The 12,519-nt window shown below is 37.2% G+C and overlaps 1 protein-coding gene across 2 annotated transcripts in view; it reads left to right on the top strand.

Annotated features, from left to right (window-relative positions):
- Window positions 1-11,855, top strand: part of mxd3 (MAX dimerization protein 3) — a 66,385-nt gene extending 54,530 nt beyond the window's left edge. For both annotated transcript variants that reach the window (XM_039774920.1, XM_039774922.1), the window contains exons 5-6: window positions 2,370-2,535; window positions 9,863-11,855. In XM_039774920.1, coding sequence (XP_039630854.1) covers window positions 2,370-2,535; window positions 9,863-9,981 — 285 coding nt within the window. In that variant the 3' untranslated portion in view covers window positions 9,982-11,855. The remainder of the gene's footprint in view (window positions 1-2,369; window positions 2,536-9,862) is intronic.
- The last annotated feature ends 664 nt before the right edge of the window (window positions 11,856-12,519 follow it).

The raw sequence follows: 12,519 nt of genomic DNA on the forward strand, positions 1-12,519 counted from the left end.
GAGGAGAGGCACAGAATCCACTTTGCTTGAGGTCCAGTGTAAAGTTTCCACAGTCAGTGATGGTTTGGGGTGCCATGTCATCTGCTGGTGTTGGTCCATTGTGTTTTCTGAGGTCCAAGGTCAACGCAGCCGTCTACCAGGAAGTTTTAGAGCACTTCATGCTTCCTGCTGCTGATGAACTTTATGGAGATGCAGATTTCATTTTCCAACAGGACCTGGCACCTGCACAAAGTGCCAAAACTACCAGTACCTGGTTTAAGGACCATGGTATCCCTGTTCTTGATTGGCCAGCAAACTCGCCTGACCTTAACCCCATAGAAAATCTATAGGGTATTGTGAAGAGGAAGATGCAATACGCCAGACCCAACAATTCAGAAGAGCTGAAGGCCACTATCCGAGCAACATGGGCTCTCATAACACCTGAGCAGTGCCACAGACTGATCGACTCCATGCCATGCAGCATTGCTGTAGTAATCCAGGCCAAAGGAGCCCAAACTAAATATTGAGTGCTGTACATGCTCATACTTTTCATGTTCATACCTTTCAGTTGGCCAACATTTCTAAAAATCCTTTTTTTGCATTAATCTTAATTGATATTCTAATTTTCCGAGATACTGAATTTGGGACTTTCATTATTTGTCAGTTATAATCATCAAAATTAAAAGAAATAAATATTTGAAATACCTCAGTCTGTGTGTAATGAATGAATCTAATATAAAAGTTTTACTTTTTGAATGAAATTACTGAAATAAATCAACTTTGTCATGATATTCTAATTTTATGACTGGCACCTGTAGAAGCACTAGAAAAAAATCAACAGAAGAGCGACTAGACTGATTCTGGAATTTTAAAGGATGAGTTATGAGGAATGATTAAAAAAGCTGAGCCTTTTCAGTTTAAGCAAGATTAATTAAGAGGTGAATTGATTGAAGATTTTTAAATTATGAAGGGAATTAGTACAGTGGATCAAGGTTGTTACTTTAAAATTAGTTTAACAAGAACACGGGAACACAGTTAGAAGCTTGTTAAGGCTAATATTTTGCACAAACATTAGGAAGTTTTACTTTACGCAGAGAATTATAGACACATGAAATAAGTTACCAGGTAGTGTGGTACACAGTAGGTTTTTATGGACCTTCCAAATTGTACTTGATGTTATTTTGGAGGAATTAAGCAGACAGAACTGAGCAGGTTTGTTGGATTGAATGGCCTGTTCTCGTTTTAAGTTTTTTCTAATGCCAATTTAAAGTATACTTGAGACGAAACAAAGTCTAATGAATTGATAGGCCTTTGAAGCATCCGAGTGCAACGTGTTATCTTAGTGTACCAGCCTATAAAGACAAAGTTCTTAATGAAGAAAGAATATCAAAATGTTTCAAAAACAACCACTTGTGATATTTTTGTATTTAAGATGGATAGTTTTATATTTTCAAGTAGAATTAACATGCCATTATTGATAAAAACACGGATCAAGTTTTTAGTACAGGTATTGTATAGTATGTATAAGAAAAGGATGAAACCTCATACGGAATCATTTTGATGCATAATACATTTCAGTCAAGCTGAACTAACTTTAGTATGGAAAAGCTCCAAAACAGTGATAATTCTACAATTCCATGTTCCCACATTTGTGTCCTCTAATTTTTCTACCTTTCTGTGAAAACAGTCCTACCTACATTTGAAAATACATGACATAACATGTTTTTAGTTTTATGTGTCAGTGAATGGAAACTTTTTTACTCTTGTAGTATAAAAACAAAAGTATTTTCTGTTACAGATTTATTTTGGTTTTGAAGCAACACGAGAAATAAAGGTAACGATAGTATACTAAATGGATCATTTCACTCTTGAAGCAGTTATAAATTCATATTTGAAATGTTTTCAATTTATGCTGTTTTCTCACTGAAGATCTTAAAATGGATATCCACTACATAGATTTTTCTGCAAATAGTGAACATGCTGAAATATGTCATTTCACAAATAACATACAAATAATATAGACTTTTGTTTGTATTAGAAAACATTTAGATAAAAACTCAAATATTTTCAGGTCTGTTTTCGTGATACTGGGAGATATAACTTGCAACTGTTCAAAAACTTGGTCGTCTTTTTGTGGGTGAAATCCTGATTGAAATGCTGTATTACAAGTCAGAAAAGCAACAGCTGTTTTAGAATGGCATATTTTATATTTACCCTTTAAGATCAACATTCACATCACAAAATCTGAAATGTACATTTTCAGTGCAGTATTTCGAAATATTTCCAGGAAGACTAAATTGCAGTATTGTGAATGTGTTTATATCGTGTACTGTACAGTATATATTGTATATTACTGTATAAGATTTGGTATGTTGCTTTTTTATTTGTAGAAATTACAGGAACAGGATGAGTTTGCACAGCGTCTAAAGGACAAGCTACGGTGGGAGCAAAGAGGGCTACGGGGAAGACTGGAGCAGCTATTAAGAGGTCAAGAAAGGATACGAAGTGACAGTACGGGGTCAGCATTATCTTCTGAAAGGTCTGACTCAGACAGAGGTAAGGATATGTACTAAGCTTGTAAATTTACTGGAATTTATGTTCAGTTATTAGTGTATAAAAATCACTCAATTAAGTATGTATTGAAACTCCTATTTTCAGTACACCAAGCAATAGAAATGAAAATAATTTGCCTTATTATTTGTAAATATATAGAATGTGCTTTTGCCACTTTCATAATATGTACAAGTGACCATATGGCATTCAATGTACAGGTCCCAGCCAGTGCAGTAGTCTCTGGCTAAGGAGAAGATGTATACTCAATGAGTCTGCTTGCTCCAGTACTGTGGTGATGGTAACCTTGTCAGCAAAGGTGGAAGCTCTCTACACAATTTTCCTGCCTGGCATAAGTAGTCCAGGAGTCCAGTGCCATACAGCAAGGTGCTGAGGACACATGCCTGGTATACCTTCAGTTTGGTGCTCAGGGTCAGCTGTTAATTTCACTATCGAGTTATAGGTTGCTGCTGCTGATGGGAACCCAGGTAAGTAAAGTGGTCTGTGACTTCAAGCACTGTGCTGTCAATACCAATTAAAGGTGGAGCAGGTACATCCTGGCCCATGATATTGGTGGTCTTAATGCTAATTGCCAGACCAAACTCCCTGCAGGCATATACAAAATGGTTGATCAGCTGTTGGAGGGCTGGTTCAGTATATGTCGGAGCCACATTATCAGTAAACAGCAATTCTTTAATGAGGATTGTGCGAATCTTGGTCTTTGCCCTTGGTCGAGTGAAGTTGAAAATTTTCCCGTCACTCCTGGTATAAAGGTTGATGCCTTCGACAGAGCCCTTGAATGAGTAATTCAGTTGCATGGAGAAGAAAATGCCAAAAAGAGTCGGTGCAACGACACACCCTTGTTTCACACTGCTCTTGATTGGGAAGGGGTCAAAAATGTCCCTATCGTAGCTGACCACACTCTGTGTATCCACATGAAAGAAGGTTATAATTCTAAGCTTTCGGAGGGGTTGGGATGGGAGGATGTATCCGATTTTCTTTAGCAGCTGAAACATACCTGTCCTACTGACAAGGTCAAAAGCCTTGGTCAGGTTTATAAATGCGATGTATAGTGGTTTGCTTTGTTTTTGGCATTTCTCTTGGAGCTGACATGTAAAGAAGAGCATGTCAACTGTGCATCTTTCAGCCGTAAAGCTGCACGGTGATTCTGGATAAATGCGATCGGCTAGGACTTGCAATCAAGTTAGAACAACACACGCAAAGACTTTGCCTATAATATTTAGTAGAGAGATACAGTTACAGTCACTGTGATCACCCTTATTTTTATAAATGCTGATTTATTTTTCAATTTTGAATTATTTTATTCCAAATTATGAGTCTTCTATTTGATGTTAACAGTGAAGTTGACAGTTGACTTAAACAAATACTATCTTCTATCACTAAAATGGTATTGGTATCAGCGAATACTAAAAAACAAGTATTGGTAGTCATACTTGGTCTAAGAAAAATGGTATTGTTGCATCCCTAAATTTAACCATTACCTTAGCAACAGTCATTTTTAAAGATACAATACAGAACTGTTTTTTAATTGCACTTACAGAAGAAAAAAGTAGGTTTGCTATTTAATCTGAGTGGAAACCATGGAGACACTGTGTGCCAATTGCACATCAGTTCAAGATGTTCCTGTAGCAGAATTCAAAAGAAAAAAAAATTAAGGTTAACTACCATACATTTTATGGTGCTTTCTGTCACTCGCACTACCTGGTAACATGCCAAAAGGGGATAAAAAGTTAAGAACCACTTTATCTATTCAACAGTTTTTCAAATATGATTTTTAATAATCATGTTTTACTGGCAGGCGCCACATTGGCGCAGTGGTAGCGCTGCTGCCTCTCAGTTAGGAGACCTGGGTTCGCTTCCTGGGTCCTCCCTGCGTGGAGTTTGCACGTTCTCCCTGTGTCTGCGTGGGTTTCCTGCGGGTGCTCCTGTTTCTTCCCACAATCCAAAGACATGCAGGTTAGGTGCATGCTGTGGGATTGGTCCCTGCCTAGGGTTTGTTTCCTGCCTTGCGCCCTATGTTGGCTGGGATTGGCTCCAGCAGACCCCCCGTGACCCTGTAGTTAGGATATAGTGGGTTGAATAATGGATGGATGGATGTTTTACTGGCTAGGGGTGATAACTGAAGTTCAATGAACTTTCATTAAAAGTTAAAAACAAATGATTTTATTGATTAGGTTTCCATGGATTTCATATTCATATGTGGCTTGTTCTATAATATGCTTCCTGTATAAGCAGTGGTGGTGGTGGCGGCTTGTGCAAACTTTAGCCATCTGACCATGAAAGTAAAAAAATGCAAGATAGCTTAAGGAATTTTGCCTTCCAGTCTAAAAATGGATGAAATAAGAAAGGAACTATGCTAGCATGGCTACGCAACGGTGGAGTGTATTTGCATTGCACTAGAAACAATCTTACAGCTCCATTATTTGCATATTACAATAATTCAGTACTTCATCGACTTTGACTTATTGGCAAAGCGCCACAATGACCTGCTTTCTCCCAAGGATACTCTCTAATGGGTACTTTTTATTACACAATCTTATTGATAACTATGAATTACAGTTGGCACTCGTGGAAGGCTAATTTCAACAGTCAAAATTAAATTGATTATTTTGGAATGACAGAGACATAGCAACCAGATGGACACACACACTCTTTTATTAAGGTAGATGAAATACTACATATTTTGTCATTTCTCCAAAGAGCACAAATTATGCCTGTAACCCAAAAGAAAAAAAGAAACTCAGAAATAGCATATTATGCCTTTAAACAAGTATTCAAAAACTCCATTTCGCCATTCATTGAGGACCAAGCATGTTGTTTTTTTAATGATACTTATTGTTCCGAGTTTACAGATTTATCTATAATAATAAAAGGCAAAGCCCTCACTGACTGACTGACTATCTCATCACTAATTCTCCAACTTCCCATGTAGGTAGAAAGCTGAAATTTGGCAGACCTACTGTATTCCTTACAGCTTACTTACAAAAGTTAAGCAGGTTTCATTTCGAAATTCTACACGTAACGGTCATAACGATCAACAACATCCGCCATATTGAACTTTCTTTTTCATGGCCCCATCTTCACGAAATTTGGTAGGCGGCTTCCCTGTGCTAACCGAAACCAATGTACATACTTATTTTGGCGGTATGACGGCACTGTCAGCCACCATATTGAAATTTCCAACATCACTAATTCTCCAACTTCCCGTGTAGGTAGAAGGCTGAAATTTGGTGCTTATTTCGTGGTATGATGCCACTGTCCATATTGAACTTTTAACGTGTCCGTTCTTATTTCGCACCACTGTTGGCGCCATATTGAACTTTCCAAGCGTCACTAATTCTCCAACTTCCCGTGTAGGTAGAAGGCTGAAATTTGGCAGGCCCATTCCTTATAGCTTACTTACAACAATTAAGCAGGTTTCATTTCGAAATTCTACGCGTAACGGTCAACAACATCCGCCATGTTGAACTTTCTTATTTACGGCCCCATCTTCACGAAATTTGGTAGGTGGCTTCCCTGAGCTAACCGAAACCAATGTACGTACTTATTTTGGTGGTATGATACCACTATCGGCCGCCATATTGAACTTTTCAACAGTGTTTGTTACTTATGGGCCCATCTTCAAGAAATTTGGTACACGGGTTCCCAACGCTAACTGAATCCTACTTACGTACATATATACGTCCATAGCCTGCAGCTCGGTCACTGTGTGAGGCGGCGTTGGGTCCCCCATCCCAACGCCTCCCACGTTGTTGGCTGCCTGCCTATATAAGGCCGTCCGTCGCTCCAGTCTCTACATTCCGTTCCTTACTTCGCCACGGGATTCACGTCTCCCTACTGATATCTACAGCCTTTTTGTTTAATTCACGGCTTCTCCGCTGTTTTATTGTTTCTTTATTACAATTATAATTATTGTATAGGTATTTTATACTTACTTTCCATTGCTCAGGTACCCATTTCCTTTATCATTCCAACCCCCATTACCATTTCTATCGAGATGATCACTATCGATCAAAGAACTATCACTTACCGAGTAGTTTCCATGCCCGGAGATACCACCTACCTTTTCCATTCTCTTTGTTACATATTGCACGGCCATATCAGGCTCACTCTTGATATCCAGAGGAACTTTGTGTCTTATGTATTGAATGACTGGGACAGGTTCAAGGTGTGGACTGATGACGGTACAGGAGACAATTATACTAGACAGGAGCATTATAAGAGTGAAATGCTTAAGCTCTTCACCTATGGTTCTGCATGTGAGTTGATATCTGCCGCTGAATTGTTCGGTTGTCGCTTTCAAGTGTACCGAAATGGCCAAATATTTTACACCTTTCGACAACCGCCAATGCCTCTTAAACATCTTAGATTCACATGTGACGATTTCAGTAGTGGACACTTTGATATTTATGAATGTTTAAACTCTCAAAAGCTGGATGTGATTTTATCGCTGAAACTGGTTCTGTGCTTACAATGCTTGACAGATGCCGAATGTCACTTCAATACAACAAATCCTGCAAATACTGTCATAATTGAAACAAACCATGAAACTCAAACCGATTATGACAGCAGCAATCCAAGCTGTGAGATTTGAGACAAGATTACTGTTCACATGCCCAACTGTAAGTTGCATGCTCAAGAGTAAGCTCAGCGCACAGCTTGGTCATGTTACAATGGGAGGGCCGAACTGACAACATGGTATACAAAGAGATCCTTAACAAATAATTATTGGCATATTTTCCCTCAGTTTAAAAAGGTAAAATTTTCTTCTTAGTAAAAATTTTAATGCAGTACTTAGCCGCTGAGAAGTGCGGGTATTTTGCTAGTTATAAATAATTGCCTGTTGAATGTGGTAAAAATTAATTAGCCTATGATTTTTAATTTTTTCTGATAATAATTGACAAGTCAGCACTCATGGCAATATCTAATTGATTTATTTTGAGGCATATTGTTCATTTAAATGTACTCCAAAGGGCTTTATTTGAAAGGCCCAAACACCCTTTGTGAATATTGATTAAAAAAATGTACATATCGGTACTTGTTTTGTCTTGGTAGAGTATTATTTTACTCTACTTTCCCCTTTTGTATTATTAATGTGTAGCCTTTGTCAGAATGCCTCAAATCTCCCAGACTTACCACTGTTTATAAGGTACTGTACCATATAACTTCTCTCAACCTTCCTTTCTACATCTATAACCTCAGGCAATTGGGTATAGTAAAAGACAAGTAAGTTACAATTTAAGCAATGTATTATTGATAATATCATAAATAATAATTATATGCAAAGTACATTTGAATATTGGCAACCATACAACCTGATAAATGGTGATGTGTAGCTTCAGGTGGCACACAGACTTGTTAGTTACTTAAAATGTCTCTAGTCAAGGCATCATTTGTGGTCAGCTTTCAGAACAGGCTGCATGCCTGTCTCAATATGGCTGCCGAGTTGTGCTCTTCATTGTGTTTTCCTTTTCAGTTCATGGTGTGATGGTCTTTCATTTAGGTAAGAGAGACAGAGAGAGAGAGCAAGCAAATTTACAGATTTTTTTGTCCAACCCCTACAGTCAGTAGGGCGTCATTGTACTTAAAGGCGCCTGATACAAGCCAGTTCCAAACAGCCGTACTTCACACCAATGGGAGAATAGAACACCTTCACACCTGCCCCCACCAACCATATGTTAAGGTAAAGCTTGGTAGTTAGGCAGCCTGGCTTTGTGTGGGGGTTGGCAGAGAAACACTTGCCAAACTAGTTTGAGGTACTTCCCCTCAACCCTATCGTAAAATTCAAAGAGACCCATTCCTGTGTTAAACATGAATGCTTCTCACTAATGTAACACTACTATTACATTGTTTTGCCTAAGTAATAAAGACATATTTATCAAGTTATATGCAAGATTTCACATCACAACAATACTTTTCTTAGATGATCCAAATAAGTTGAATAGGAACAAGAATTGTATACAAAAAAAAATGTTAGCTTTGAAAGTTGACTAGTATCCTTCTATGGCAAAACTAATTTCTAAACTGTTTACACTGTTCTTAAATTTAAATACAGTCAAGTGAAGATTTATGGCTAACCTGAGTTAAAGCCCTTCACATTTACAGCCATGGGCCAAAGGTACCATACACTGCACTGTCCGAGTACACATCAACAACAACAACATTTATTTATATAGCACATTTTCATACAAACAGTAGCTCAAAGTGCATTACGTATTAAAGAATAGAAAAATGAAAGACACAATTATAAAACAAAATAAATCAACATTAATTAACATCGAATAAGAGTAAGGTTCAATGGCCAGGGGGGACAGAAAAAACAAAAAAAACTCCAGACGGCTGGAGAAAAATAAAATCTGTAGGGATTCCAGACCATGAGACCGCCCAGTCCCCTCTGGGCATTCTACCTAACATAAATGAAACAGTCCTCTTTGGATTTAGGATTCTCACGGAAGGGCTTGATGATGATGATGGTCACGTAGACTTCTGCCTTTTAATCCGTCCATCATTGTTGGAGCATCATGAAGCTTTGAGTAGGTGGTGGTGGCACAGGCCACCGGAAAAAGAAACAGAAAAGAGAGTAACATCAAGAGTAACATCAAGGATGTTAAGTACTACACTAGCATACAGTGCAGTAGGGATGTTAAATGCTGCATTTATGTGCAGTGATTTGTCCATCTTATGTGTCCAGGCAAACTTCCTTGTTTGCAGCTTCAGGTGTACTGGTCTCTTGGCTGTCTTCTTTCACTGAACGGATGCTGCATTCAGTGTTCCAGGTCTGGATCTAAGCTTTGAGACTCTCCCTCCACTGCTAATCTACAACAGCTATGCAATCTGTATTGTCCTTTGTCTGCGCACAGTCTTAGCACCAGCTCTGTTTCATACTGCTTATCTGTGGTCAGTGACAATTCAATCTGTCACTTTCCCCACCTCAATGAACCAGCGATGCTCTGCCAACATTTCAGTTGTCTGGTATCCTTTTCAGGTTTGCTTCCTGGGTTTCCGAGCTAGGCTTCCCGTATGTCTGTAGTGAAAAAAAATAATAATCTGGAAATATCTACATAGATCTTATTAAAACATTTTCATGTGTGGTGACTTTTGATAACTTTGTTGGTAAGAAATGTAGTGAAGCTTCCACTTATCAGTATAGTTATTTGCAAGTGTGTTGCTGCTAATTATTAATTTCTTGAAATCTGTATTTGTTGAAGTCTTTGCTGAATTGTGTGTTTTTTTTTTTTATGATTTTGACTGGGTTGGGTGTATTATTGTTTTTTCTTTATTTATTTTACTTTGTTTTTATTATGTTTTGCAGAGGACATGGAGGTTGACGTGGAGAGTTCTGTATTTGTCTCTGCTGACTCAGAAAGCCTGAATTGTTCACAGAGTGAAGGTGACCACAGCTACTCAACTCCTAGTCATCCTTGGTTGTGATAATGTGGTCTCTAGTTCAATGAAAAAAAACTAAAAGAAGACATCTTCAATTTATTCTTTATTTTGTTTTAAAGAAAAACTATTTGGAGGACAAAACCTTCCTAAGCACTTAATAACTGAAGCACAGTTGCCAGCAGATGGTCTTCACTTCCACAAATAATCAAAAATAAATAAATAAAACATTTGTACACGTAAGGAAGAGGATGCAGTTAGTACTAATATTATCACTGTTGTTGGAGTTACTATTTGGACTAAATAGGGATGCAAAATAGCAATGGTCAAAGTGGTACACCGCTTTACCTAAATGAAGAATTTGTTTTTTCAGTGGTTATGCAAAAACTAAGTACATTGCTCTCATTTAATATCTTAACACATCTGTGTTTTTGCTTCACTCAAGATATTTTCATTTTGTCTTCTAAAGAAACAGTTTTGATGCTCTTTGTTTTTGTATTTTTAAACAGTTACCCAAAATAGCATTAAAAATTAACATATTTTGTCTTTCAAACAAGAGACTTTTAATCACTGCATTAGCAGAGGTAGAAATACATTTTAAAAAAGCAAACAAATGGAAAATATTTATTGAATGATAGGTAAATTTCCTATTGTAAGGCTGGAGGCACATTTTTGTAAGAATATAAATAGTTTGTAAGCTTCTAAATTCAAAGTGAATCTCTGGTGAATTTGTACAGTAACAAATATGTGTGCTGTCCTTTTGTGCAATATCACATTTCATGCCACAATAATGCTACAATTTTTTTTATTTTTTTTTTTGGTAAAAGTCATTCAAATGATATCAATCATTTCCATTTGATGTTCTGACTTTATTTTACGGAGAACAAAGCACAATGTAATACATTTAATGGACAGAAATATATGAGCAAATGTGTTTAGATTATTGAGTTAGTGATGATATAACTGCCATTGGATCCTCTGCTGTGAGAAGTGATCAGTGATCAGTATGGCACATATCAAATAGCAAAACTTTGTCAAGCTAAGATAACTAGTGAAGCTGTTCTTAACATTATCAGAATTTTACTTACAAGATGAGTGAGATTATTGGCATTGAATGTTTTCTTATTATCCTCATTTTTGTCCCCAGAACTGTTGGGTTCATAAAAAAGCATTTTGGAGAATATAAAACCTAGTTGTGAAAAATTAAATTGTAACTAGAGCAGTATTGATTTGAAGTGAAAGCTTCAGATTCACCAAGTACACTTTTCAAAGCAGTATTAGCATTTATAAATTAAAGTAAAATTACAACAGTGTAAGCACTGTTATGACCAAAGTTATGCTGAACTACTTGATTTTTCCAAAATTTAAGAAGTTTTATATACAGTATGTTAAAGTTCCAGTATGGCAGGTCACTAAAAAATATTACTATACACATTTCCTGGGCAGTGTCCGTTCGAATAATATATCTGCTTGGGCATGCTTACAGGTGAAAATGATTACATGCAAAAGTTTGGACACCCCGCTTAAAATGTCTGTTACTGTGAATAGTTAAGTGAGCAGCACTGAAAGGCATAAAGTTATAGATGACATATTTCTTTAATTCTTTCTTTAAGCAAGATTGCCTTTTTATTTGCATTATTCAAAGGTACAAAATTTCAAAAAAACGAGAAATGCCTGAAGCAAGAGTTTGACACCTGATATGGGCAATACTTAACACCCCCTTTGGCAAGTTTTACAGCTTGTTGTAGCTTGTGGCTTTTTGTAGCCAACTAAAAGTCTTTTTCAGTTCTTTCTTGGAGTATTTTCACCCATTCATCCTTGAAAAAGGCTTCTAACTCTGCAAGATTATTGAGATATTTTGTACACACTGTTTTGAGATCTATCCACAGATTTTCAATGATGTTAAGGTCAGGGGACTGTGAGGCCCATGGCAAAAAAGTGAACCTGCACCTCTTGGAGTATTCCATTGTAGATTTTGAGGTGTTTCTTGTTGTAGGACCCACCTTCTTTTTAACTTAAACTTTTTCACAGATGGAGTAATATTTGCTTCCAGAATTTGATGGTATTTATTTGAGTCCATTCTTACCTCTGCCAATGACAACATAAACCCAGAGCATGATTAATTCTCCCCCATGCTTAATAGTTGGAGAGGGGTTGTTTTCCTGGAATTCAGCACCCCGTTTTCTCCAGTCATACCTCTGTACATTATTTTGACTTCATCTGTCCAGATGACTTGTTTACAAAATGGATCAGGCTTGTTTAAATGTTCATTTGCAAACTTCTGGCATTGGATTTTGTGGGTATGACACAGGAAAGGTTTTCTTCTGCTGACTCTACAATGAAGATTATATTTGTTCAGGTATAGCTTAACACTAGAACAGTGCACCACCAGAGTCTGAAATTTTCCTGAAGGCCTTTTGCAGTCAACTGGTGATTTTATTTGTCTCTCTAGGAATCCAATGAATAGATCTTTCGGAAAGTTTTTTTTTTTGGTCTTCAAGACAACTTCACCTCCACCGTTCCTGTTAACTGCCATTTCTTAACATTTTGAACTGAGGAGACAGCTACCTGACAGCGCTTTATGTT

This window comes from Polypterus senegalus, chromosome 13 (assembly GCF_016835505.1).
Source record: "Polypterus senegalus isolate Bchr_013 chromosome 13, ASM1683550v1, whole genome shotgun sequence".
In the NCBI taxonomy this organism is placed as follows: Eukaryota; Metazoa; Chordata; class Cladistia; order Polypteriformes; family Polypteridae; genus Polypterus; species Polypterus senegalus.